This window comes from Protobothrops mucrosquamatus, unplaced genomic scaffold (genome assembly GCF_001527695.2).
Source record: "Protobothrops mucrosquamatus isolate PMUCROS unplaced genomic scaffold, P.Mucros_1.0 scaffold_213, whole genome shotgun sequence".
In the NCBI taxonomy this organism is placed as follows: domain Eukaryota; kingdom Metazoa; phylum Chordata; class Lepidosauria; order Squamata; family Viperidae; genus Protobothrops; species Protobothrops mucrosquamatus.
The window spans coordinates 1,642,394-1,658,423 of record NW_015386289.1 but is presented as its reverse complement, the minus strand read 5'-3'; the positions used below and the strand labels follow the sequence as shown (position 1 = coordinate 1,658,423).

Below are 16,030 nucleotides of genomic sequence, written 5' to 3'. Positions count from 1 at the left end.
AGAGAAGGACAGTACTTTTTCACACCATTTATTAAACCTTCAATAATACTTATCAAGACACTACAGAGATTGGTATGATAGGACTGAGCAATCTTAAGCCTAGTAGCTTATAAGTACCATTCAAAGTTTTGGGCTGACAAGTTATATTTCTTTCCCTTTGGTGAGATAAAGGCAATAATTTTGAAAGAACAAAAAAAAAAGAGAGGCCATTTCAATTTGCTGCATGGGAAAGGTAAATGCAAAATTTTACAACTTTCAAAAGAATGCTCAAGTTTTTACTGACTCACTATGTATTTTTGCCATATAATTTATATTTCAGAATTTCAATCAATTCATTCCTTAAAGCACAAAAGTCTACATGGACACAGGGTAGTCAACGTTGGCTCTTTTATGACACGTGGACTTCAACTCCCAGAATTCCTGAGCCAGCATGGCTGGCTCAGGAATTCTGGGAGTTGAAGTCCACGAGTCATAAAAGAGCCAACGTTGACTACCCCTGAATAGCCTGAAATTCTAGAGGAACCAACCTAACCCCAGCAACTCAAAGCTTTCCCAGAAAGAGATCAGGAGTAAGAGACTATGCATTCCTGGGGACAGGAGGGGTAAGAAGTTTATGTAATCACACCCTAGAATCTCTCAGGATATATCTAGTAGGTTAGAAGATTATAACTATAATTTGGCAAGATTCTCTCCATTAGGTGCAATCAAATAAAGGGTTAAACTCCTCTGCCTAAAAACAGTGGATCTCACTGTGTAGAGCTTGGTCCTCCTGACAGTATTCCATTCTTCCTTTTTTCCCTTCATCCGTTGAACCTTGGAAGGCCTCACATTATCAAGTCCCTGTTGAGAACTTACTTCCCCTCTTCTTTGTGTGTTGAATTACTTACTCAAGGTCTTTTACAGTTTTGCCTACTTCAGAAAGGTCATTTCATTCTCAATCTTTTTATTATTTTGGAAAGTTTTTCTTTTTAAGTAAAATTACAGTACCTGGGTGAAAAAAATTGCTTGCAGAGTAGTATTAGCAAAAAAAACTCTTAAGATCAGGAACATCAATATGAACTGCAGTAAGTTTTGGGTTTTTGTTGTGGCAAAGGGATCCATATTACAAATATTTTTGTGAGCCTTTGAAATGCTTATGATCCATTTAATATTCAATTCCTGAATGACTCTCTTCCCCAATTCTCCATGTTATAGTTTCCTTACTGGTGTTCTGCTTTGATGGACCAATTTAACTTTTTGTCTATTCATGTTTCCTTGTTCAAGAAACTGGATTTTATTTTGTCCTGATGATTGACAGAAGGGTTCACAGAACTACTATATGTCTGAAGGAAGACAACTCAGAATTGACTTTAATGGAACTTTAAACAAATTCACCTCTTTACAGCCAGACATATTACATCCCTTGTTTCGAAGGTGCAGACATGATTACAAGTTAATCTTTGGAAAGACCTAGAGATAAGATGAAGTGTCACAAAACTGCAGAAGAGTGAACATATTTCCAATATTCCAAAAAAGAGAAAAGGAAAAACATAAGAAATTATGGACCAGTTTTAAAAGAGATTACAAAGAACATGTCTGTAGGCAGTTAGAAAAGACTGCAACCATTACAGGAGCCAGCATGAATCTGTCAAGAAGCTATGCCAGAACAATGGTATCTGTGTTTATTACAGAATAAATATTTAGATAGACTAAGAGAAAGTTGTAAATATAAAATACCTGGATCTCAATAAAATTACTATGTTTTTCATAGTATCCTTGTGGACAACACAGATAAAAGTGGGCTAGCTAGAGGATAGTGTGATCCACTGGATTTTCAACTGCTTGAATAATCATGCTCATATATAAATGGCTCTACATTGATGAGGATGAAGTACTGGCTGGGCTCCCCAGTTCTCTGTCCTTATTCCTGTGCTATTTAACATTTTTCCCAGCAAAGTGTCATGGCTATATATGAATGTATATGTTGAGATAACTGGGAATACTGAAATGGCTTTGCACATAAGGAGTCAGGTGGAACTATTGAAGCTGTCTGCCTGAATCCAGAAAAACATGTAGCTGCTTTAACAGTTTGAAAAGTTATTCATAGTATGGAAGGGCACTATGCAATGCAGCAGCTAAAAAGATCAATGCAATTTTGTGCTTTATTAACAGAAGCAGAACATCCAGCTCATGGGAGATAACAGCCGCACTGTACTCAGTTACAATACATTTGTATCTAGTTCTAACTACCAGACTGAAAGTGACACGGGAAAGCTAGAGCAGGTTCAGAAGAGAGCCACCAGGATAAATAAGGGACATAGAAATCAATCCCTTTGAGAAGTGATTAAAAGAGCTGAGCCTGCAGAACCTGCATATTAGAAGACTGAGGCAAAATACAATAGCAATCTACAAATATCTAAACTGTTTTCATGTACAAAAGGAGGCTGGTTTCTTGTTGAAACTGAAGATATACAAAGCTCCAAGAGTCTGAAATTAAAAAGTTTAAAATTAAATTAAAAATTAAAAGGACAAGATTAAAGCTGAATATTAGGAGGAATTCTCTGATGATAGAAGCTGCTTTTTTTAGACCAGCAATAGAGTCGTTCTCAGTGGAGGTTTTCAAGTGGGCTGGATGACTACTAGAGATGGTTTAGTAAATTCCTTAACTAAAGATGACTAGCTGACTTTCGAAGTTCCTTCCAATTCATTTCTATGATTTGATCATGGCAGACTGTTCTAGTACATATAATAGTTTCTACAGCTAACCCAATGGCTCACAATTTTAGCCATTTTCTGGAATTCATGTACTGTATGTGCCAGTGTAGAGAATCAGAGATCATCTTGGAAAAACTAATCAAGGCTGTTAGAAAAAAATAATTTAAATTCAGGAGGAGAAGAAAATAATAGAAACTCAAATCAGCTTTCCCTTAAATTTCTTGACTTTAAGAAGGTGGGAGTTATGTTTTCAAGATTTCTTTTCATCCAGACCAGGCATGTCAAACTGCAGGCGCGTGGGCCAGATGCGTCATGCCGAAACCGTGCCCACCCCATTGCCGGCAATGGGGAAAAAGTCATAATACGTTGCGCGATGTCGCAGGTTTGACATGCTTGATCTAGATTGTGATGTTTCTCTGTGTCATATAGGTGTGTGTATGTGTATATATGCATAATGGTATTTTTTTGACAGCTGAATGCAATGCAATTTCATTTTAATGTATGCTGATTAGTGTACATTTAAAGTGACAATAAAGATTCTATTCTATTCTATTCTATTCTATTCTTGTATTGATAAAGAAAAGTTCCAGTCATTCTTATGGTGTCTTGTTTTCTGACCTGACCATCTTTAAGAGTTTATAGCCAAAGGTCTGCATCAAATTGTTTCAGAGGAAAGTTCATTATTTAAAGGATTTTGGCATCCAGCTGTAATCATCCAGTTGTGGTCTATAATGAACAAATGTAAACATCACTGTAACTCCAGCATGATTATAACTGGATTTGAAGAGGGCAATGATCTGCTATTTTTCCTGATAGGGAAATAGACATTAAGTCATCAAGATGATGGCTCTTCGCAAAACAAGGTATCAGGTTCTATAGATACAAAATATATTCATTGAATTGGAGGAAATTAGTCTAAGAATCTTGTCCTAGTTGTCCTGTTTGAGCAAAACTCTAAACCAAAAAGTGTCCAGAATTATTTCCAAGGGATCCACTTGTTGTTTCAATGTTTATATAATGAACTGGATACTATCATGGTTATTCAGAAAAAGTTTTGATCAGTATATTAATCAAATATGGATTATGAAAATTCCCTGCAATAATAGATAAGCCCCCAAACAGTACCTAATGACCTGATATCAAGCCAAACTATGTGCCCATATATTGCTTCTTTACTGATGAGAGTTTCATAGTCTGAAAAAACTGAAGGCTTTTGTTTCCTGAGTTTCTTGGATACCAAATGAATCCCAAAGCATCACATATACCTAATGTTCCTTATCTTCCACTTGGGTTATTTGGTTCAAATAAAAATATGGAAAAGTTCTATTTAATGGGATCAAAACACGCATTTGAAAGAACCTTAGCCACTATCACTCTAAGCTGTGCCCCGTTAGGCTTCACATCAAAACCACTCTCCACCTCCTCCTAGGACCCAAACTTTTCCAACTCTCTGCACCAATCATCCCTGAAGTGAAAGACTGAGCAGGTGTGTCCAATCTCCTGCACACATTTTTTGCCCTTTTGGTGAAGGAGGGAAGACAAATGAAATGATATGAGGCATTTGGCTTGCTACCTGGTTTCCAGAGGCCCATGCCAGATTCTGAATCGCTATCAGTTATTAGGGGATGCAAACAGGAATATATTAACTGAAAAACTCTCAATGATGTTAAGAGCCTTTTGACTGTTAACTAGAGACTGTATATATGTCAATATACAAACAATAAAAAGTGAAACTTATACTATTACATTGTCATCTAATGTGATTCATATACAAATTTGTACTGAGAATTTTGCCAGTTTTTTTCCCTTCCACATATCACATACATATTTTTCTTCAATATCCACTTACCAGTTTTGAGGAAATCTTGTAATCTTGAATGCAGCTATGTTTATGCACTCATCAATCTACATGCATTAAATGTATCAGTAGGTTTAAACTTGAATGAATCTAAAAATGCTGTTATTAAAGAGATTGAGATATATCATGTTTTTCAACACATGGATTCCAAAAATAGATGAATTTTTCAATCCTGGTATAGAAACAAATGAAAAAGGATACAAGCTCTGATAGAGAGTTATAAGAGATTTCACGGCTCTGCTGGCATTGATACATGTGGCCCGTACAAGATTTGGCAACAGTTTTGCAGTCACAATTGCTCCGTTAAACAAAGGACCAAAAAATGGGACCTGTCAATAAACAAATAACATGAATATAAACCATGAAAGAAGTGAAAGAAATTCCTGTGGCAGAATTCATATTATATTGGAGTTTTTAGCAGCAAAAGTATAACATCTATGTGCACACATACTACTTAAAAGATTAATTTCCATATTTTTGGTGGAAATCTTTGCTACACTTGACTGCTATTACATAAATCAACCAATATTTATAGCATTTGTACTGGTTTTAAAACAAAATCATCATCTCAGAAACAACAAATATAATTACATATTATGGTAACTACATAGCCCATTAAATATGAAAATATGAATTCTGAATTTAGATACAAGTACATCCCTTAATAATCATTGTCAACTTTGACAAATCAACATGCATGCTAGTTCAATGAGAAAAATGTAAAAATGATAGGAAAGTCTGCTGCCAATGTGCGATCAATCTTTATTTGGGGGGGGGGGGTTCATTCATAATATGTGAAAATAACTTTTTGGATGGGATTGATAATGAGTTTAATGGGCTAGGATATTTAGTGATTCCAAATGTAGTGCTTCTAGCAGCCAATAAAATGTAGAAATATTTGAATTTTCTTCAACATACAGTATTCTTTCTGTTTACATGTGTGTGTGCTTATATGAAAAGCAGAACACTAAACCTGTGGTGACAAACCATCTGAGGATTACAAACAGAGGATAGGGGTATCAAAACTGCCCTCCAAGTTCTAGGAATGAAGTTACAGATATTAAAATAACTATGAGATTTCAGTTTGAAAAACCATCAAATAAAATGTACCATGTTTAATAAAACTATACTGTAGTCCATTAAACATATATGGAAAGTATGAGCATTACAACATATATGGTTTCGTATGAGAGTGTCCCATAGATTTTCAAAATTCTTGTGATTGTAAAGCAATATTATCTTTATTTACATTTTTGCTTATTTTGTAATTATTGAGTAAAATGAAGTAGTGCTATGATTCAATTAAATAAAGTCAAGTTTAAACAAACCATTTTAGTTCAGAGCCCTATCTTCCATAGTAAGCCACATAGTTTGAAAGCTTGTGAATGAGAAAATTATTGTACCAAATGGCTGAGCATTAATCTCTGCTGACTAGGTTCAATATAACGAGGCATCTGTGTCTCAGGGACCTCTCAGTGTGTCCCTGGCGGTATGCACACTGTATGAGTCTGTGTGGCATTCTTTGTCTGCTTTTACAGGCAGCTTTTTGCTTCATTGTTTAGAATATCTTAATGCATCAGTGATGGGTGGTATGCATTCATACTAAAAGACTTACTATTGTTTTTTCTCAGAGGCTTTGTTGAACAAAAGACTGAATCATAGTTCCCAATAATTATATTGGTTAATTAAACAGACAAAAAAGTTTGTCAATCACTGCATGGTTACCAGGCAGGAAGATAAAAATGAAAACAATAAAGCTGTAGCAATAACAAAAGTAACAGCTATCGCATTAGAGGTTCTTATATCACGAAGCTATTAATACAAAATTGGTAAATGTTAACATTACTCCAGGTGTCTCTACTTGGATGCAAACAAAAAGGCTAACATTATGAATGTAAAAGGCCAAACGTTACCATGGATCCTGAAACCTGAAAAAGAAGTGACAGCTTTTTCATTTGATTAGAGAACTCAATTTAAATACCAAGAATTGCAACCAACCAGCCATTTATCTCTACAAGACACTTTCATTCATCCCATGGTCAGTAGCTGATTGACCAAAGGTTGGTCGCATTTGCCCCTGAAATGTGTTGAATAGTTGATTGTATATTATAATTATATTTTTAATAGACAGTAAATTCCACTTCGGTCTTATTCTTTCCACGGGATTTTTTAATGCATAACTTAAACAGACAAACTTCTTCTATCATTTGTTTGCAAAGATATTTTAGACTACACTTAATCGTTGTTTGAAGAAAGTTGTCTACAAACTGAATAACAGCAACCACCTTTAACAGAAGCATTAAAAAAGACATGGCACCAGAGAGGGAGATTCTAATATTGAAATATTTTCTTCCAACTGGTCCCTTCCAAGAGTGAGAAATCCCAATGTTGGAATATTAATACTGAAGGGTCCTTGGTGTTCTCGGAGTTTGGTTGTTTTCTTGCAGACATTTCATTACCCAAACTAGGTAACATCATCAGCGGGTTCTGAAATAGTCTACAAGAGAACAATCAAGCTCCGGGAGCACTTAGGACCCCTCATTTCAATCTCAGCTGCAAATATTCCGCTTTATTGATATTGATAAAATATTGGGATGAGATGGGAAAGAAGAAATTATTTTCTGGAAATCTATAATATCTCTCACAACCCTATTCAAGTAGCCTTCATTTAGTGACTGCCTTATACAGCAGCCATTTGCAGTTATAAATGTGATGAAAAAATAACTTACAAACAGTCCTAGCACTGACAACAAAGGAAAACTGAAGGAAGATCGCAAACCCAGTTGTGGTTCACTTAGCCAGCCAATTTCTTAATGACCAAGTTGCCAGTCCCAAATATGGTCGATAAATGAGGACTATTTGAATCAAATTACTGATTTATAGAGAGATAAGCTCCAATAAAAGAGAATAAATATGCTCTGGCAAGGCAAGCTACTATGTATAAGGAGCAAAACCTACAACAACTTGCACTGATGATTTACCTGATTGAGTAATGGATGTCTACAAGCAAACAACCAAACTCAGAAAGCACCTAGGTAAGCTGTTAAGCTAATTGAAATACTCCTGAATCCTCTTCGCAAAGAGGTCGTCAACAAAACTTTCAGCAGGTTAAAATTGACATTTGACTCTTCTGCTCAAAAGCAGTGTTCTCTCTCTTCTCTTTTTCAGTGCTTTACTTCTTAATTTTTTTAATCAAGTTATACATTTGAATTTTAAACCCACTGCTTGAAAACAAGGCAAGAAGTTCAGGTTTTTTTAAAAAAACCTTTGTGACAAATTGATAAACTTTAATATTAATAACCTTAAAGTGTTATATAAATACATTTCAATGAAAGAGATTTCATTACTGAATGCATCTGATTTCAACAAACTTCAAAATGTAAATTTATATGTCAGATATTACTTCTCTTTCATTCTGATGCAAATTTCTAACTGCAAAGGTCTTTTAATTCTCTACACGTCATCTGCTTCTGAATCTGAACTCCTTTTCTTTCTTTTTCCCTCTGGGTGCTTCAGTGCCTCAGGGTAACAGCAAGAACTATCCCAGAAGGCTGACTCAGTGTGCCATTCTGACATCATCTTAAAGTGCATTTATTAAGCAGCTGAACAATTTCCCCACACCAAACAGTGCCACAGGGTGACATTAATAAACACACATTGAAAAATCTGTGTAAACTGTGAAAAATTACAGCAGCTGAACAGGTGAAAATTAGATTCATCTTTTTCCCTACTGGATACGATTGAAGGCACTAGAGAGTAAAGTAAGAGAAGGTAAAATAAGAGCACATGACTATTCAAAAAATGCAATGGATGGTTATGCGTCATTTGATATGAATTCTCATATCAGATCTTTCTAATGGAACATGAGCAGGCATTTTGAGATTATGTAACCATGTATCATCCAATCAAAAATAAAACTAAGTAAAAGTGCAAGTTTTTTTTTCTGAATCTTACCCTCAAACTATAGAATGTTCTTCATTTGTTATTCTTTTTTATAGAAAGTTAAGATTAAAATTGAATACGGAATTAAAAGAAAAATACAAAAGCAAAGGCAACTCTCTCCCCAAAAGGAAAAAAAAAGAAATTAAAAAATTAAAAAAAATACTTTGAATTTATTTTTGGGATTCATTATAGGGTTCAAAGGGCTTTCCCCCCAAAAAAACCTTTTGATCATAATCTATGATTAACTGGGCACAACCATTAAAGATGGTATGCTATGTAAATGTGCCTACTGCCAACACATTGTAGAAAGGTTCAATTTAATGCATTTTAATGCCACATTTGGATTGTTTTCCTAGATTTTGATGATTTAATGAATCAATAAAAAAACCAACACTTTGCCACAGAGTTCCAATGAGATACATTGAGTTTAAATTTCATGTTGTTTTTTCAAGATTTCCAAAAGAACCTGTCATGATTGATATAAGAATTTTATGTAATACTGAAAAGTTTCTCTTAATTTTAAATTATACACATCTAGTTGTGTATAATTCTTCAAAAGATATTAATGGTTGTAAGTGATGAGTTTTAGCAAGCTTACAAAGGAATAATAGAACTTGACTCATCTGAAATAAAGCTGAAACATGACTAATCTTTTTGCAGAACAGATTTAACAATATGAATTTTCATAAATAATTAAACATTTAACTATATTTAATTCAGTTCTTTGTATTAAATATATTTGCATTTGTAAGATAATTATTAAGAAACAGGGATAGAAATCAGGAGAGCCTTTATTTTTCAACTGTCAAAATTTTTAACTATCAATTTGAAATGATAGGGAATTTCCTTGTCTAAAAGCAGTAGTTTTTTATTACTAAAAGGTTGGTGAATATTTTTATTTCATCAGATCATTGAGGATTTAAAGATCCCATGGATGCCAGAGTTTTTTTTATTGTTTATTTCAATTTATTTTTATACATTAAATGCATGTATTTATGTATATATACAATATATATATATATATTGTATTTAAACTGCTGGACTTCAAATGACATACAGCAGTACTGAAGAACAATAGAAGGAAGATAAAATTATAATATAAAATGCAGGTAGCATAAATAAGCAATAAATGGTGTAATTCTTATTCTCCATACTGCTTGAACAGTTCAGTCTTAAAACTTCCAGAAAGTCAGTAATGAGGGCACCATTCTAACTTCAGGGGGGAGGCCATCTCATAGCATAGGGCCACAACTGAGAAACATTGATGTCTCCTCCCTCCCTTTACTTATTTCATGGATTGGGGGGCAGGTCATAAATGATTTTGAAGAGATACATACATTTTGGATGGATTAAACGGGCTGCTTACTTATAGAGAATGCAGCCTGTAAGCACCTAAGTGTCAGGGGAGGAAGGTAACTGGATAGACAGATTTTTAATTCTCCCTGCCAGATTCCCACAAGGAAACTCAATGGAGAAGCCAGTAGCAAGTCAGAATTTGTTCCCTCTTCTCCTGCTTTTCTGTCTGCCCTTGTCATTCTGTTTCTCTGTTTAAATAAGGAAATATTTCTGAAACAATGACCCAACAGGGCATGGATTGTCTAGTTTTTTTTAAATAACAAATCAAAGATACTTCACATCTCTTCTTAAACCAGCCCAGGGTTTTGATTGCTGTGTTTTCTGTGGAAGATATGATGCCAGAAACTTTACTCTTAAGCTCCCATTTCTGCTATTCTTAACTACAGGAGGCCTAGCTAGACAGCCCAATGTCCATTTTCATCAACTATATCTGGTCCTCTACAGCCACAGTAATGAAGCATCCTTTCACCTCATCATCAGTGAGAATATTATCAGTACTATCTTAGACACTTGGCCCTGAAGCCACTTAGAATTTTCGCTGGCTTTTTTGTTCCAACAGTTGGGGTTTCGTCAAGTTAAATCACATCTCCATTATATGCTTTGCATTTTAATTTCTTAATTTGACTTCACTTTCCAGACCATCTTCAACATATATTGATTAGATGTCATCAAGTCAATGTCAACCACATAAATAGATAATACTTTAAAATTTAAATTCATTTTGGAAATATTTCTAAGCATTTATGATTTTAAAAAAACCCTACAGCTTTAACTCTGAGGAAATAATGATAGGGGAGGCAGATGTGCCCTCTATCTACCCCAGAAGCTCTAATAGAAGAAAAAACTATTTAACTTTACACAACTGTGGCCTAAGAAATTAGAACTTTCTCAACCCTGGAAGCTCCAACAGAACCGTCATTTCTCTATGCTGGCATTTGCAATTACTGAAACAGCCTATATCTTTCTCCTGGGTAGCACACCATAGCAGATTTAATCACACAAGCTGCAGTTGCTTTAGATTTTGTTTATTAGACTGGTCTAACCTTTGCAGGGAGCTATCCAGGGTGCTGTCTGATAATCTTAACTTTGCTTTATTGTTATTAGTTCTGTGCTTTATTTTTGGTTTTTAAAGATGACTTTACATCTCTTCCAGCATATTATCAGGACAGTTTTCAACAAAATATCAAAAGCATGATAAATAGGAATAATGCATACTAAATTAAAAATAGAGAAACTGTACAAAGAGAAAAATGTATCAAAGACAAAAACTAGCAATGCATAACCCATCAACAAAACAGCCTGTGGAAATAAGATATTTACTTGTGGCTTGAAAGTTATCAGAATGAACAGAAGGAATGTTCCACATGTAGGTTTCATCTCTTGGTGGGAGAACATGGGGAAAAACATGCTGATGATAATTTAAAAGTACAGGCGACTAAAAATAGAAGCTAATAATTCCTCAGATACTGTATGTGGTCCCAGCTATACAAAAATTAGAAGACCAGGACAAAATTTTTTTCAATGAAGTAAGGAAAAAGAGCAAGAGCAATTCACAAAAATTCATTATTGGTTCAAGTACCCCAATTCCAATTAGAATATAGAAATTTGCTAAAGAGGTCTGAGGTTTTTATCTCAGAAAAATGGTCTAGAGAGTATATTCTGCGTTCACTATCTGAAGGGTGGCTCACAACAAGCAGTGGGAAATGTCTTGCTATGAAGGAGGATTCCTGAGAAAGAGGGTATAAGGCAACCCCAAATATCTTATTCTGAAGGATTGTTTCTTTTCTGCGGAATTATAAAGTGGCATGTCAATTACAGGAGCTGAAAACCAACACAGCTAGAAGGCAATATTTGATTTAGTTATAGTACTTACAACAGTAGTAAGAATGTTTTCAAGAAATACAGTATAAAGGCAATGGAAAAAATACCATGCATGAATACTAGCATAAATGTAACAAAATACCCTGAAATTATATCAATGTTAGTTTCAAGTACAGAAAGAATTCAATATCATTTCAAACTCAATTCAACATCAAACCTAACTTTTCCACTTTTGATTTTTATCTGATTTTACTTTTGTAGTTGTTTTGGATCCATCTTGGTGGTGGTGGTAGTGGGAAAGCAGTTATTATTTTAAATATCATTTAAATATTTAATATTATTAAATGTTATTATATTAATTTAAAATTTAAATGTTGAACTTATTTTTTTGTACATTTTGAAGTCATATTTGCACATTCAAGGAATTTTATTTTATTTTCTCTTATTTTTCTACAGTTCCTGAATGTCCTTCTAATAAATGAATGAATGAATGTGTGTGTGTATGTATGTATGTATAACACATATACTTTTTTCTGCTAAGTTACTAAAGAGGTACAAGTTACACATCTGTGAGTAATTAAATCAATTAACCTCCAATATAAGTCAGACTACTTAACATTACATTTTTCATTTCATTAAGGAAAAAAACATTTTTTAAAAATCAGTTTTCTTTAGCATTATGAATGATTCTACTATTATAAGAACCTGACCGTGTTGTATTGAACTTCAGGACCTACCTGTTGTTTCTTCATAATCTCGATGTAAAACATACGATTCCTCATTGGATAAATAATAATTAAAACATCACCAAAATCTGTTGGTATAATGCCCCTGCGATAGTTTCTGCTATGTTCAGACCAGATAACATGAACTTCATCATTTCCCAAGTGACGAAGCTGTAACGGCAAATGGATTTGCTATTAATCAGAATGACAGAAGAGGAACTAGGCTATAGGAATGAAATTACAATGCCAACAGTATATCTCAGGGGGTGTCAAACTGCCGGCCCGCGGACCGGATGCATCATAGTGAAACCGCGCCCACCCCATTGCCGGCAATGGCAAACAAATCGCGATATGTCGCAACATGCCACGTGACGATGTGAGTTTGACACCCCTGGTATATCTGCTTCATGAGAGAAAATTATATAAAAATATTTTCTCTGTGTTAAATAACTTCTTTCTTTCAAACATTATGGGACCTTACATGGTTTATTACCTTGTGATAAATGAGTAATAATATAATGACTAGAAAATCAACAAAATGGAAGGAATCAACAAGAGAAAATTCACAGTAGATATGCTTTGTATCCACTGCAATTCAGTAATTTTCATTCAATTTTTAATAACTATATTCAGTTAATTTAAGATGAAATTAACAATTTGAATATTACAGAAACAGTTTACAATTTCAAAAGCTGTAGCAAAACCTGTGTTCTGTAAGACTTAGGTTAAAATTAAAATTGTGTTCTTTCTGAAAATAAATTACTTATTTATTTATTTATAAAAGCAGCTGCAATACGATTTTCACTTACTTAAAATTAGTCTTACTAAACACAATGGGAGTAATCATATATAGCCTGACATAACAGCAAGTAAAAAAAAAACTACAATCAATATTCAATTATTAACTAATTACGCCTCAGTTATATCCACATCTACAAAACCATTTTGCGAGATATTAAAAGGCATAATTATAGCACACATTAAATCTCAGTTACATTACTGCCGTAATTTTAACAGTAGAAATCAAAAGTCACAAAGAAAGCTAATAGAAAAAACAGAATTTGTTAGTCCAACATTGCCAAACAGTATACAAGACAATTTCTTACTTCTAAGTTTTTCTATGTGTATAAAAATTTCAGTGCTTATTACTCTGTAAGTATGTAAAGTTAGTTGGAATTCTCAACTTAGAACCACTATTGGGACTGGAATATCAGTCATTCAGCAAAGTAGTCACTAAGCACCCCCCCGTGACTGTTTCACTCAACGATTGCAATCCTGGCTCTCCTGGTTGCAGCCACCAAACAATCTACTAGGTCATCTCCTGGACCGGAGCAAAAGAACTGCATGCCAAGGAGTTCAGCTCTCCTCTGTGCATGGAAAGGAACTGCTCTGATGGGCTGCAGGAATGGTGCTGGGATCTTTGGGATCTGGCTTCCATTTCTGCAGCCTTACAGAGGAGTTACCCCCCTCCCCCAATGTGTGGAAGAGAACGGTTCTGGCAGGCTGCAGGAATGGAGCTCTTTCCTGCAACTTTGTTTCTGCTGCCCTTTGGAGGAGTTCACGGGTGGACAACTCCTTTGAAGGCCTGAGGAACAGAGCTCAGCTCTCTGAGACCTGAGTTCCGTTTCTGTAGTCTTTCACTCTCAAACGGCTGCCTGCCAGGGCGGAATCTTACTTTCATGGCAGGTGGCAGCAGCTTGCAACTTTTCCTGTTCTTTTCCCCACAAACTTTCTGGGAAAGCTGGGAGAGAAGACTGAAAAAGGTGATCACATGATCACGTGGACACTTGGAAACTGGTTGTGAGAAAAGATTATCAAGCACCCAGATCATGATCATATGATCACTCTATGATGAGTGAAAACGCATTATGGGCCGTCAAGCACCTTTTACAAGGCCATTGTAACTTCAAATGGTTGTCATAAGTCAAGGATTACCTGTATTAAAAATGGCCCAAGCTGTTAATATTTAAGAAAGCAACAAATGCTTATACTGGGGAAAAAAACTAACTTAAAATACTGTTTGTTTATAATAGGTTACAGATTATATATAAACATTTTCTGTGTGTGCATTAAAATACCAAGGGTTTAAAAAGCAAGTCTCAATTTTTGATAATAGGTATTGAGTTCTAAAATGCAGAAATTAAAATTAGAAACGGGATCCATATTTTAAATGATCCCAAATAGAAGGACATCTTCAAAGGACAAAAGTTAGTAAAGACTCTAACTTAAATTTTGCTATCAACCCTGTCCAGTATTATTACATTTCTTGAATGTATTTGTGTAAGAAGATACCCTGTAGTTTTTGAACATTTGCTATTTTTTCAAGCCTTTTAACAAGAATTGCATGTTTGGGCATGCAAGTCTATGTGTCATTCTGCAACTACTGCTTAATAAATAGTGATAAAGGATCCTTAGCTATTCTCCTTGTCTGCCAGGCTTACACACTAATGCTGACTGTGGTCATGGTATAGACACCTAATAGTCTGACCTCTTTTCCCTACTAATTGTATTATGGAGCCAGCTGGCTTCAGAAAGGAGCTGTCTGCATGACTGAAGAACTTCTGCTAGGGTTAGGCATGGGTGCTACTTTTACTGAGTAATAGCCCGTCCTGACATCCCCATTGTTTTCCTGACAGAGTGCCCATCCTAAAATCGAAGTTTTATTTGTAAATTAACCAAGAAACTTCCTGCCAGAACAGTGCTGCCTGGAGACTGATAATGTGTGCCTTTCATTCCCTTTCACTCTTACTGTATTCACTGCCAATTTGTTTTCTGCTGCCAGCCAGCCTTAGGCTATAAAAAGCCTTGTAAGACATAAGTGCAATTATAGTCCTGGAGTCAAATGAATTGAACAAATCCAATAGCGCAGCTCTGTCTCCACTTTGGAAACCCCTACAGCAGTTAGATTAGCTGCTAAAAATCTAATCTAGCTATAACTAATGAATTTCTTGAGTAAAGGAGCAAAAGTTCATTGGGGGGGTGGTAGCTGTGTTTCTCAACTGAGCGGCTTTCTGCCACTAATTGATTTTTTAAATAAAAAAGCTACAAATAATTTTGACAAGGAGCTGTTAGTTAGCTGCAGTGCATGCATCTCCATTATGGTTACAAGATGACTGGATTGAAAACAAAAATGAAAAACTATACAAATCCTTGAGACCAAAAAATACCATCAAATGGTTATTTCACAAATCTGTCAGCAATTGCAATTACTTTACTGTTTTTTTCACTGGACTATAAAGAAAATAGAAAACAGAGTTATCCTGCTGGCTAGTATTAAGAAAACATGTCTTTAATTATTTTATTTAAAATCAACTATTAATATTCCTCAATAGTTGTCAAATTTATGATACTTATTTTAGATGTCGTGTGCAGGTGCAACCATTTTACACACAAAAAAGACTCTCTTATTAAATATTTCTATGACATCTGCCCTACACTGTGGGTCAAAAATTATACTGCCTGCCACAGAATGGTCATATTTATAGGCAGTTTTTCTGGGCAGCAGGTGGTATGACCTTCTGTCATGCTATTGAGTTTGTCAGCTAAGCAAGTTATTCAGCTTTCTCCTTACAATGCTTGGAAATTGGCAAATTAAAAGCAAGGGGGAATGATAATAGCAGGAATACAAGTATCA

General features: G+C 34.8%; 1 protein-coding gene across 1 annotated transcript in view; it reads right to left on the bottom strand.

Moving 5' to 3' along the window:
* Positions 1-16,030, bottom strand: part of RALGAPA2 (Ral GTPase activating protein catalytic alpha subunit 2) — a 165,569-nt gene that overhangs the window by 45,438 nt on the left and 104,101 nt on the right. The window contains exons 36-37 of the mRNA XM_029286429.1: positions 12,409-12,567; positions 4,754-4,881 (exon numbers count right to left, since the gene is read on the bottom strand). Of these exons, the coding sequence (XP_029142262.1) occupies positions 4,754-4,881; positions 12,409-12,567 (287 nt within the window). The remainder of the gene's footprint in view (positions 1-4,753; positions 4,882-12,408; positions 12,568-16,030) is intronic.